This window comes from Dermacentor andersoni, chromosome 8 (assembly GCF_023375885.2).
Source record: "Dermacentor andersoni chromosome 8, qqDerAnde1_hic_scaffold, whole genome shotgun sequence".
NCBI classification, from domain to species: Eukaryota; Metazoa; Arthropoda; class Arachnida; order Ixodida; family Ixodidae; genus Dermacentor; species Dermacentor andersoni.
The window spans coordinates 113,206,051-113,218,774 of NC_092821.1; the positions used below are offsets into that span (position 1 = coordinate 113,206,051).

Here is a 12,724-nt window from a genome sequence, read left to right on the forward strand (position 1 = left end):
GGAAGATGGTCACTTAAGTGGGACAGTACAGTGCCAGCTTCCTTTCGCATTTTTCTGCGTTCGTGATTACAATATCAATGGAGGAAGATGTGGAGCACGTGCTGCGTGAAGGTACTTCGATAAGATTGAAAAAGCCATATGCATCTAGTAAGCTTATGAATTCTCGCTGTGGTGCTGAATCACAGCGCGTATCAATATTCAAATCACCCGATAAATATAACACTTGTTGGTTCGCTGTTACATAATCAAGCAGGCTTTCGAGAACGTCTAGGCAGCCTCTCAAGTTTCCATCTGGAGGACGGTATAGAACGGTGAAAAGGTTAGTTCTATCTCCTACTGTCAGTGTTTCAATTTTTCGGGTAGAAACTGCGAATAGTTTGTTTTCTACTGCAGCTAGTGTGTTCAGTATCTGTAGCGACATTCCGCCACCTCGGCGCCCAGGTCTATTGAGAACAAAATGTGTATAGTTACTTACAACTAAATAGTTTTATTTTATTTAATATGGGGTTTTACGTGCCAAAACCACTTTCTGTTTATGAGGCACGCCGTAGTGGAGGACTCTGCAAATTTCGACCACCTCGGTTTCTCTAACGTGCACCTAAATTAAGTACACGGGTGTTCTCGCATTTCGCCCCCATCTAAATGCGGTCGCCGTGGCCGGGATTCAATCCCGCGACCTCGTGCTCAGCAGCCCAACACCATAGCCACTGAGCATCCATGGCGGGTAACTAAATAGTTTGCCTCATCTTGATACCAGGTCTCGGTAAACATAATTACATCAAAAGAAAATTTGAAAACAGAAAAAAGGGCTTCTGTTTCATCAACTTTGTTGTCTATTGAACGGCAGTTCAAGTGAGAAAGTTTTACGGCATTTGTGCTGACTAGATTGTTTTACTCTGCTGGAGTAAGCAGGCGATAGCAATCCATGATGAAGGATAACTTCTTAGACCATCTTGGCCACGTCACTGCTGTTCGTTATCTTTAACAGCGTGTTGTTTTCAGATTTCCGTGCATAGACTGCCCTCCATGCACCCAGACATACTTCCAGTTTGATTCGCTCTTCTTATTGACAGCCAGCCCCAGCAAGCGTTTCAGAAGACACGTTGCACTGAAAGAAAAAAAGATGCTTGAATTTTACTGTGCGACGACCACGATATGATTACGAGGCATGCCGTAGTGCCGGACTGCGGATAAATTTTCACCACCTGGCGTTCGTTAACGCGCGCCCAATGCACGATACAAGGGCGTCTTTGCATTCTCGTTGCGTTGCCAACGCCGTGCCTTGTGTTTCATTTTCCCCAGGTTCTCTCCCGAACTGAGAGCGTCTAGAGACCCGCTTGCTTTCCAGGCGTTCGGCGTGGGACCTCGAAACTGTGTCGGCATGAAGCTGGCGCAGCTGGAAATGGCGCTCGTCGTTGCCAAGCTCGTGCACCGATTTCGGCTGCATCTGGGTTCGAAACACGTGAACGTAAGGAGCGTTTGAGTACTTCTGTTTCAGAAATTTGGGCGACATACTGTAAGTTCAAACGGCATGTGTATGCATGTGTGTCCTTCTCCTTCTGTTTTCGTACTGTTTAAACTTGCAATAAGAGGCCCTCCTTCTCTATGTCAGGTGTAAGTTTTGGAGCTAACATATTGTTTTTAAATCGCCTGTCAAATATAGCACAAGTCTACTGATTGACCTGCATTACTCACTGAGGCGGTCATCAATTGCACAAGAAATCACAATACGTAGACATAGTTAAAGAACCGTCAACACTGCAGTAATCAACATTTAACCAATAACATTTGTGCATACATATTGCAATATGCGAATTGAGCCACAGACGACACAACCATGTGGAACTGTTTTTCTTTTGCTCTCGGTGGCACTAGTTTTGAAATAATCACCGTCAAAGTTGCGGTGAAAATTCACCGTTATTCCACTTATTTCTTTCACAATACGCCCTTTTATGCATAGACCAATATTGACCGGAATGCCAATGCACATTTTGGGGACGCATGATTTGAAACTGGTGACATTTTCGAATCTTATCGACATCAGTACATCTTGCGAACACACCGGCTGCAATTCATAAATTGTGGTATGGGTATGTGCCGTGAGGCAATAAGTTTAGAGTTCAATGAAACAAAATGACACGTATTCAATGCGAGATCTTTATTCTTCGTGCGAATACCATCCGCCTCTTGTAGCAATTCGGCTGAACGTGTAGAGCTTTGCTGCATTGCACAGGTGACTTTTCACAAGTTTGTTAACTCTAAAAAAAAGCAATCTATACGCATGTTCCACAAAATTTCAACAGCTTTCTTCCTTGCGTGTGCATAAAAAAGAGCAGTTCATTCCTTGGTGTGCTTCCAGGCAGGTCATCAATTTCAGCTCTCAGAGGGTCGGTTCTCGAATCTCCAGAGCTGGTTCGACGTTTCGACGATTTAAAAAGACATTATGGCGAGCGTGATCGCTCACTCCAGCTGCGAGCCGAGAGCACGCGCTCGAAAACAGCGGGGCCAAAGTGAGGAAGAGGAGGCCAGTAGGAAAGCGGCCACCGCCCGTGCGCTCCGGCTTCCGTTCCACTTCTTTGGCGGCGTCCGCCATCTTGTGTTGGTCAGAAGAGATGCGTCGGGAGAGCATACTTGCCGAGTTGCTTTTACTATCCACCGATAGCTTGCACTGATGTAATCCTACCCGCCATGATGGGAAAGCGGCACTGTGAGCAGCTGAGTCCTTTGGCACGTGACACGGCTCTAACGCTCTTCAGCTAAGCCGGCAGGGAAGGGGCCTCTGCTAGGCTTTCCTTCCTCCATGGCAGTAGGTAACCCGCGGGGCAGTGCATTTGATAAACCGACGTCATTCCAGGCGGCCCATTGGAGAGCTATTAAAGGGAGCATTAAACTGCGTTCGTGACGTCACGCGCAAGCTACCTACTGGCGCAGCCCCGATGCAAATACGCGGTACTAGTTCTAATGACTCCAAATGGCCCGTTTTAAGCCAGTTTATTGCAGTAAACCACTGGAAACAAAAGCAAAAATCGCTACGTTTCATTCCAGCCCGAAAGGATTGACAGTTTTCTCATGTAGACTCGATTTCCTTACGGAACTCACTGGTGCTGGCTTTTAACAGCGTTCTCTCGGCGGGACGCAGGCAGTAGTTGCTTAGCAGAGCACGGCCACTGAGATCCACTGCACAGCTATGTAATACAATTCACTAGGGTCCTGTTACTCCTTACTTATCGTAACTAATGCTAAAGACCAGTTATAAGTGAGACATCTCCATATAACGGTGAATCGGACAAGGGCTCGAGAAACCCTACGGTTTGCAAAAGCGTAGATTTCCAAAAGGATAGCTTCTCAGTCCCAGAAGTAACGTTGGCCTAGTGACCTGAAGCTTGACCTAGTCGGTAAGTGGAGAGGGCCGAGGCGGAAACGTGGTGATGTAGAACTAAAAATAATCCGGCAGACACCTCAATATGGAGTTACCATAGCTAGGTCACACCCTATTGTCTCCGTCGAAGCGGATCATGTGTGGGAGCCATGTGCCACAGGCGGGCTCCTCTACCATGCTTCTCTATGGACACGCTGCGCCGTCTAGCGGTTGGCGCGCGAAGTCCTCCTCTTCTTGCGCGGCCTCTCAGACTGCACTGGTGGCACGCCTGTGCGTACTAACCCTGAGAATTAATCCCTCGCTGACCGGGGATTCGTGGCGCAGTGCCATACGTGCTGGCCTGCTGTGACATGGTTTCTAATTGGCCCAACACAACTTTAAACCGCTTTTTGTATTACAGAGAAAGTGCGGTGCAGAGGACAGACAGACAGACAGACGGACGGACGGACGGACGGACGGACGGACGGATAGATAGATAGATAGATAGATAGATAGATAGATAGATAGATAGATAGATAGATAGATAGATAGATAGATAGATAGATAGATAGATAGATAGATAGATAGATAGATAGATAGATAGATAGATAGATAGATAGATAGATAGATAGATAGATAGATAGATAGATAGATAGATAGATAGATAGATAGATAGATAGATAGATAGATAGATAGATAGATAGATAGATAGATAGATAGATAGATAGATAGATAGGCTAGGGATGCTAATCGCAATATTAACGTGTTTAATTTCGTAAGTAAAGAGCCCTTCATTGAGCAAGCTGCTCCGAAACGAAACGTGAAGGTTGTTCTGCCAGCCAAGCGCGCCCCTGAGCCAGGCCAGAGAATGAATCATGCTCAAGCGCAAGTCCATGCTCGGTCGCTGTGCCCGGGCATTTCGGGTTCAATGCCCCAACACAAAGCGGGCACGTTCGTACGTGTCCGCCTTTCGAAACGCGGGGCTTATCGGCGTTTCGAAGCGTCCAACACGCGTTCGTTTTTTTAAGCAGTTGGTTTCGATTTTCGCTGCGTGTCTCGAAGTGGTAGAATATCTAATGGTATCTAGTGGAATCTAGTGGAATGTCTAGTGGTAGACTATCCCGTAGCAATATCACGGTCTTGGCTCTTATAACTCCAGATATAAATTCAAAATCTGCCAATGGAACACTCATTCTGAATGAAGTGGTAAAGCATTGCTATCGTAAAAAAATGGACTGGCTGAACCTGAGACCAGGAGAAATAAATAATTCGTACCAGTTCTGACAGCGCTAGCTGGGAATATTATTATAAGTAATTATCGCTGTAAACCGAAGGCGCTTGTTTGTTGGCAAGCTTAGGTGACCAGTCAACGACTATGCAATTTTTTTGTTCGCCACAGGTGATGCAATACGAGAGCGCTACACCTGCCGCATTTTTTGCGCTGTAATGTGCATTTTGTGCCCTCATTCATAAACTTGTTGATTTCTCTTTGTTCATCAGGGTGCACTGAAACGACACACATACTCCATCATTGCATGCCCCGCGGACGGAGTCTGGATCCGTCTTGAAAAGCTCATGCGTGGATAAAAACCAGACAGATCGACTGCGAAACAATTTTTCAAGCGAGTCCAGCCAACCAAGCATCATTTGCCGTCGCGCACGCAGAAGAACAAAAGCAAGCAGGAGGGGTTCCAAGTGTTCATTGTGCATCAAGGAAGAAAAAGAACGGCCCAGCACGGTGTGTCATTTCTGATCGGAAAGTTATCTGTCGATCATCGGCAAACTGCTGCGAAATTGCATGTCGCATGATGCGTCGCTGTTCAATAAATGTTTGTGCATACCACACGTGTAATTTAGTAATAATATGATACGCTTCATTGTTCAGCCATTGATATCTGCAACACTTCTGCCATCTTCCAATTCATGCCAACAACGTTGCAATAATGAGTGGAATATTAAACTAGACTAAAAAGAAATTTGGCTCGCTCGAGAAATCTCTTTAGGCAATGTGAAAGCCTTTTCTCCTTATTGAATTTTCCACTGCCCTCGGTGTAGGGTAGCAAGCCGTACCCTCGTGAGGTTGACCTCCTTCCCCTTCCTCGCTTTGCTTTCTTTCTTTCTGGGTGCAGGAACTTCGAAGATAAGGCCACCATTGAGAATGTCACTTCAGATATAAGTCCTCTCGCAGTCCTCTGTGAACTGTTCCGGCATGTATCTTCAATAGTGGGTCACTCCGGAATAAATTTTAGTGCATACCACATGATAAATTACATAAAAGCACGCTACGCTTCTATGTCCCGTCATTGTCATGTACAAACCGCTTCTTTTTTTGTCTTCCACTTCATGTCAGCAACCTGCACTAATGAGTTAAATACTGAACTACACTGTAATGAAATTTTACTTCTTCATTAGATTGTTTTAGGGCAACACGAAATGCACGCGTACCTTTCCGAACGTTCTCTAACCCCTAGTGTAAGGTGGACTAGACGAGACGAGACTAGGTAGTCTAGACTCTCGTCAGGTCGCCATTGATTCAGACATCGCGGATTTCATGAATGTGATAGGTGGCGTCCTGGTTTTTGTCATTGCCACTCACAGTCTTCGTCCGTCGTCGAATTACTGTCAGCTCAGAACTCGCGCAGTACACCACACGAGGTGTGCTCGTCCATGTGCTGAAGATAAAACTCATCCACCCCAATGTATCACGAAGCTACACAAAAAAAATTGGCAGTGGCTTAGTTCGGCTACGCCCGGATATACATAGCGAAAGCTAAGGCATAGCATGGTCTAGCATAGCAAAGGCTTGGTTAATCTTGATTGCAAGTCCAGGTCAGTCCTGTTGTCTAGCTATGTTGCGGCGTTAAACCAGTCATTCGGCGCGCTTTTCGTCTGTTTCCTGGGCGATTCGTTTCCTCTTCATTTCGTTCCGATGTCTATTACACACCTCCTCCTGCTTATCAGAATTGTCACCATCCATACTGCCGCCTAAACTGTGGTTGCGGTGCACGCGAGCTCTCCATTTGAATCCTCCGACATGTTATCAGGCATGCGATGCAGCTGGCGAATCGAGCGGAGGTGAGCGCAACGACAAGGAACGCGGTGTGACGTCATACCAAACAGCGGCGAAGGAAAGGCGTGGCGTTGTGCAGTGGCGGAAAACCTGTTGATCGGTGCTACTAATGGCGCGTGCAAACTAGTGACAAGGGAGTGAGAGAGAGAGAAATATCCGGGGTTAGGCGCGCGTTGTGACGTCATGTACCTCCTCGGAGTACCACCATGGCGAAATTGCAAGTTCGCGGCCAGTAAAGCTTTCGCTTTAAAAAACTTGTATACGATATTTTTTTTTCATAAAGAAAACTACGCAGTCATGGTCCTATTGCGGGGATCGTCCTATTGTCTTAGACGTCACAGACGGGCGGACAGACGTAAACTAACATTTATCGAAGACGCTAGAAGTAAAACAAAACAAGCACTGAACACATAGTACAGAACGAAAGTCACTAAAACAAACACATGTCTACATTAAGTCCCGCGCGCCGTGTTCAGGAAAGAAGTGAAAACGACTCACAGGCTCAGTTCCGATTGTGACGACATCGGTGGTAGAACTGTCGTGACGATTCTAGTTGGAGGCCAGCCAAGGCATCATGACCCTCGTGGAAGGCGAGCCAAGGCACGAACTATCGTGGGAGGTGAGCCAAGACGTGATGACGGCACTGGTCATCATCAAACTATAATTTCTTTATTTGAATTAGAAAGTACAAGCAATTTTCCCTGTGTTGATCTTGGTGTCCTTATTTGTTGGCTTCTTATGATGTGTGTGTGTGTGTGTGTGTGTGTGTGTGTGTGTGTGTGTGTGTGTGTGTGTGTGTGTGTGTGTGTGTGTGTGTGTGTGTGTGTGTGTGTGTGTGTGTGTGTGTGTGTGTGTGTGTGTGTGTGTGTGTGTGTGTGTGTGTGTGTGTGTGTGTGTGTGTGTGTGTGTGTGTGTGTGTGTGTGTGTGTGTGTGTGTGTGTGTGTGTGTGTGTGTGTGTGTGTCAACGAGAAGAAAATAAACCGAATGCCTGAATGTATTATTGGTCAAATCACAGTTGCGCAACCACACATCTGGGAGTGTCCGCATCAAGTTTATTCATAGCAAAAACAACGTACAAATATAGAGAAGGAGGCCCGAGAGCACTACGCTGTAGGGGGATCTCCTGTGCAGAAAAAGAGAGAAGGGAAGAAGGAAAGGCAGGGAGGTTAACCAGACTGAGTCCAGTTTGCTACCCTACACGTGGGGAGGGGAATGGGACGCTCCTGTGCAAGTTTACAAACAAGTGTAGTGGCTAAAGTAAAACAGTATTATAGCACTAGTAAACGAAGTTGGATTGGAACAGGAAAGCACACGCAGATAAATATAAAAAATACCAAACGAAAACTTTAAACAAGGAACTATATTTATAAGAGATGAACATAAACCTAATAATTAGGTATGTAAGAAAACAATTCTTTTTTTAAAAGTACCGAGTGTTTGAGATAGGTTGATAGAGCGTTCAATAATACATAAAGCAGAGAAATGTGCGGTATGTCGACTATAATTTAGTAAGTATTGCCCCTTGTAACGGTAAAAATGTATATATTAAAGGGTTTTACTTGCTAAAACCACTTTCTGATTATGAGCCACGCCGCAGTCGAGGCCTCCGGAAATTTCCACAACCAGGGGTTCTCTAACGAGCACCTAAATCTAAGTACACGGGTGTTTTCGCCGCCATCGAAATGCGGCCGCCGGGGCCGGGATTCGATCCCGCGACCTCGTGCTCAGCAGCTCAACACCATAGCCACTGAGCAACCACGGCTGGTGCGCGATGCAATAGGTAGAGTGAATAAACGTGTAGCTCAGTAAGGCTCTAATATCCTAAACTAGTTTTCTTCCTAAGTGCGGAACGTGGTTAGTGTATATTCAAGTGACGTGCAGCAGGCGCCCAACAAAAAGCCGTTATCACAGCCGTCGCCTACACACACCCCGCGCGAGCTATTTACAGCATCTCTTATCAGCGCTTTTGTTATAACAAAAAAAAAAGAAAAGCGAATACAGCCGACAAAGTAGCGCCCGCGTACGGGATGTTTTTTCGGCCGACCGAGCGCACTCGGCGTGCGAACCTTTCGGCACAAGGAAGTTTCGCACTCGTCCGGCCGGCAACTGCTGCAAGTGCGTGAAACAGCAGTGCCGAGCTTACGGACCCCTTCGGCTTGAGCTGCCGAGCTCCGTTTCTGTGGGGCCGAAGATGGATGCAGCAAGCCCGGCTGCCCTTGCAACGACGGCTGCTCTGCTTTTGAGCGCCGTTGCCATCGCCTTCCTGTTTCTACTCAGGTGAGAAAGTTATTTTCTTCGACGTCAAGCGGAGTGTTGTCTATAGCTTTCTTCTTTCGACAAGCGTCGCATATCGCCATGATAGTTATCGTCGAGTCATGAACTTGCAACAGCGCGTCGCAAATGAGGCGCACGCAAAGAAAGAAAAAGCAAGGATAGGAAAGGCAGGGAGGTCAACCGGACGAGCATCTGGCTTGCACAAAGAGAGAGAGAGAGAGAAGGCAGCGAGGCAAGCCAGAGGCAAGTTTCCGGTTTGCACAAAACGCGCAAAACAAACACGACGCTAAACAGAGCGCACCGCTGTTGTATGGACGAGGAGCAAAGATTGCGAGATCTGCGAAGGCGTGCCAGACTGCGATTGTTGCGTCCTTTGACGAAGCAAGTGCCATCTGCCGAGACCTGGCATTGCGCATGCGTGCCCTTCGATGTTGAGGATGATTACGCTAGCCGCGGGGTGCATGTTTCGGTTGTTGTGACGTGCGACAGTGCACCGCACATGCACACCCCGCCGGTCCATAAGCATGCAGCGCTCCTGGCGTGCTCGCCGGCAATCATCGAGATTCCGACAGCACAGACAGTGCGCAGCCAAGAAATGGGCGTAGGGGCAGACGCACGAGCATCGAAGGGCGGCGCATGCGCAATACCATTTCTCGACAGAAGGCACTTGCTTCATTTGCAGTTTGGCTCAAGCTCGCAGATCCCGTATTATTTTGTCCCGGCCTGTACCTGTCGCATACGTCCCGCTTTGTAACGCGCTTTCGCAATTTTACGAGGAATTACCGACTCGCTCGCGTTAACACCTTGTTAACCGTGTCGCACCGCTGCATCGAAGTTTTGCGCTGTGGCCCCCTCCCGACGGGTCTTTTGCAATTCGGCCTAGCTTGTGAACGGTGTTCTGTATAAACGTCAACATCGCATTAGCTTCTAAATTCCTGCTCTTTGTATGAACCACGACGAGATTGGGACACATGGTTCAATTGTGAGACACGTGGTAGTGAGGGACACCGGACTAATTTTGACCATTCCGGAGGGCTCATTAAAGCGCGCCACGTGCACGGTCCACGACCACTCTTGCACTCTCGCCTACATCAGAATGCGGCCGCCGTGGTTGGGAATCGAACCCCTGACCTGTGCTCAGCAGCGCGGCACAGAAGCGTGTTCGCGACAGGTTGAAGTTGTCTCCTGTGTGGCTCAACCGGCAGAATACCGTTACGTTTCTTCGCCGGGCCTCAACATAGCAGGCGTCATGCATTTGCTCTACTGACAACGCCGTCGTCGCATTGCCGCTGTTTTCCCACAAACTATTACTCGCCGTGGACGAGCGTGCTCGGCAATCTGGGAACGCTTTGTAGAAGCAGGAACGACGCTTGATAACCAGCTGCCTCCAATATGTTTCGTGTAACATCGGTTTCCACTGTACGTGTAATCTGCAAGATATATATATCGTATCATAAGAAGCCAACGAACAAAGACACCAAGGATAACACAGGAGAAACTACTTGTACTTACTAATTTAATTAAAGAAGTTAAATTAATGACGATGGAAACGGATGTAAAAACTTGTTGAAAGGGGTGAGAAAAGTTGTTTTCATCCACATTCATTGAGGTTAATTTATCATTTAGTTAATTCAATTAGTAAGTACAAGTAATTTCCCCTTTGTTCTACTTGGTGTCTTTGTTTACTTCTGATGATATGGTTAATAAAAATCGGGGCCCTCGGTTAGCCCCCTTTATTCTCGTTCATTACATGACGAGCGTCCCGAATCCGGCAACATCCGACCCCTGCAGCAGAGGTCACTCACTAACTCAATGTTCTGAGATACGAACACTCACACGAGATACGAACTGAGATATGAGAAAAGAGATACGAAATGAGATAAGAACACTCACACGAGGCCGCCATGCTCTCCAAGATGAACATGAGCATACAGCTGCCAAAAAATACACAGATGACACATTACTCGCACAGATTCACGAGGATCCCATGTCGACTATGCTTTATTTGTAAGGAACTTTACACCCTTGGCATGAACGAGCATTTCCTTCCCGCTTGTTCCACTCAATGAATAGGATACGATGGCTACATAGTTCCTGTGGACCTTAACATTAGTGCCTTTACATCGATGCACACGTAACTGTGCGTCTATTTCATCGCGATAGCAATGTACAGACATTCCAGCCACTCTCGCGTCATCAGCGTCATACCCCAGTCAACGGCAGCTCGCTATGAGCGACGAAAGAGAGTGCGTTACTTGGAAGGCACGTGTAAAACAAAACTAGTATGGCGGCGTGTTACAACCATTGTCGTTTCTGTGTCGGGTGGACAATTTCTGCCGAGAAAGAAATTTAAAAAAATAAGAGAGCTCACATCACGTCAGGAAGTGTTAATGATGTTATTTATTGCTGCCCGTCGCTAATGTTCGAATGCTCGCAAACTTCGGCATTATAACCTCTACACGTGGTATTACTTTTGCCCTCTGAACGTGCAGCTCACCCATATTTCGCCGGGACACATCTTTAAGCTTGCTTCAGTACGTTTCTTACCGTTGCTTAATAAGAAGGCCACCCACATTGTCGACGCTATTTCGACAAAGTGCCCTCTTATTCGCCTACAATTGTACACCCCATTTCCATGACAGATTCAATGAGTTATGTTTCAGTTGACCTTTTTAAATGATCTCTGAAGCACTCGCTACACTGTACAACTTCACACTCACATTAAGATTCCATTGTATAATTGTTAAAAAGGTATTTTCACCTACCAGTCTCTCATTGATATTTGCAATGGAAGAGACAAGTTGCTGTCGTTCTCGCGCTATCGGACGAGTTTCTTTTAGGTCCTTGGCCTAATGCAAACAGCGCAGCCCTGGTAACAAAAGCCGTTATAGCTTTTCTCCAAGCCACCGGGCTGGACGCACGGCTTTAGAGAGGCCACAACTCTGTGAATTTGTATATACGCATCTCTTCCTTATACCATCATCATTCATCAGCCCTTTCCCTCCCCGTCCCTCTTCCCCAGTGTAGAGTAGCGGGCCAGAGCAAGCTATAGCTCAGGCCGACCTCTCTGCCTTTCTGTAAATAAATTTCTCTCTCTCTCTCTTCACCTACCAGTTCATACCCGCCACGCCGAATCGTCAAGCTTTCCACCTGTCCTGCAGACATCCGTAACTGTTGATTTGGATTAATGTAGATTTGATTTCACAATTTCTGAATTTATCTTACTCGAACATCAGTTTACTCGGAATATGGCATTGTTTTCCTCGCTTTCTTTCTGTCTATCACAAATCTGCTCACAAAAATGCCAAGAAATCTTTGAGTCAAAATTTAACTGAAGCCTTTGAAAATAGAACTCTCACATCACTTAGAATGCTGTGCATTTTTTTCTTTCGATCAGTAATTTTCAGAGAGCGGTCACATCAGCTCCCTAGTAGGGAAACTTTTCAGGTAGTTCTTCCGCTTTACGCAGTAAAATACTTACCCACGAACGCTAACTACCCCCACTAACTGCTGTTCCGTCGTCTGGAGTACTAGTTCGGTCACAGATATAAACTGGCTGTTCCAAATCCGAAAGAGAATTGTCTGTTGTTTCTGTATTATGCCGTATGACTTTCCCTCACAGTCGTTCTTTAAAAATGTGTGTGCAATCGAACTTATAGATTTTTTTTTTATAAATACCGGTTATCATCAATTTTTGTTAACCAACGTCAACGAAATATTAAGCTCTTATGAAACAGCAGAGCGAAACAAAAGCACGCTTGACTGCTCGCGTACATGAATAGTGCCTCATATATCACGTTTTAGGACAAACTACACTCTGCAAATATCACTCCAACCTTCATAGGATATTCAATAACAGGCTGAGAAATGTCACCGATCTAAGTTTTTCTGAGAGCTTTCAGATGCGCAATTTTTATACTTAGTAAGCCTTATATGTATATTTGTATTCGTACTGATACAATTTATTCTCTTCTTGTCTAGAACTGGTTTTTGAATAAAACAAGTAAAACCGTTTTCAGTT

At 46.2% G+C, this 12,724-nt stretch overlaps 2 protein-coding genes across 5 annotated transcripts in view; both read left to right on the plus strand.

The window, feature by feature from the left end:
* The window catches only part of LOC126529208 (cytochrome P450 3A24-like), a 54,078-nt gene extending 48,877 nt beyond the window's left edge, over positions 1-5,201 (plus strand). For both annotated transcript variants that reach the window (XM_050176805.3, XM_072289845.1), the window contains 2 exons: positions 1,303-1,468; positions 4,859-5,201. In XM_050176805.3, coding sequence (XP_050032762.1) covers positions 1,303-1,468; positions 4,859-4,945 — 253 coding nt within the window. In that variant the 3' untranslated portion in view covers positions 4,946-5,201. The remainder of the gene's footprint in view (positions 1-1,302; positions 1,469-4,858) is intronic.
* Positions 5,202-8,408: 3,207 nt separating this feature from the next.
* Positions 8,409-12,724, plus strand: part of LOC126529206 (cytochrome P450 3A24-like) — a 37,429-nt gene continuing 33,113 nt past the window's right edge. Inside the window, exon 1 of one of the 3 annotated variants that reach the window (XM_055069684.2) lies at positions 8,409-8,706. In XM_055069684.2, the coding sequence (XP_054925659.1) occupies positions 8,621-8,706 (86 nt within the window). In that variant the 5' untranslated portion in view covers positions 8,409-8,620. The remainder of the gene's footprint in view (positions 8,707-12,724) is intronic. The other 2 variants (XM_050176804.3, XM_072289846.1) reach the window with 2 other exon arrangements.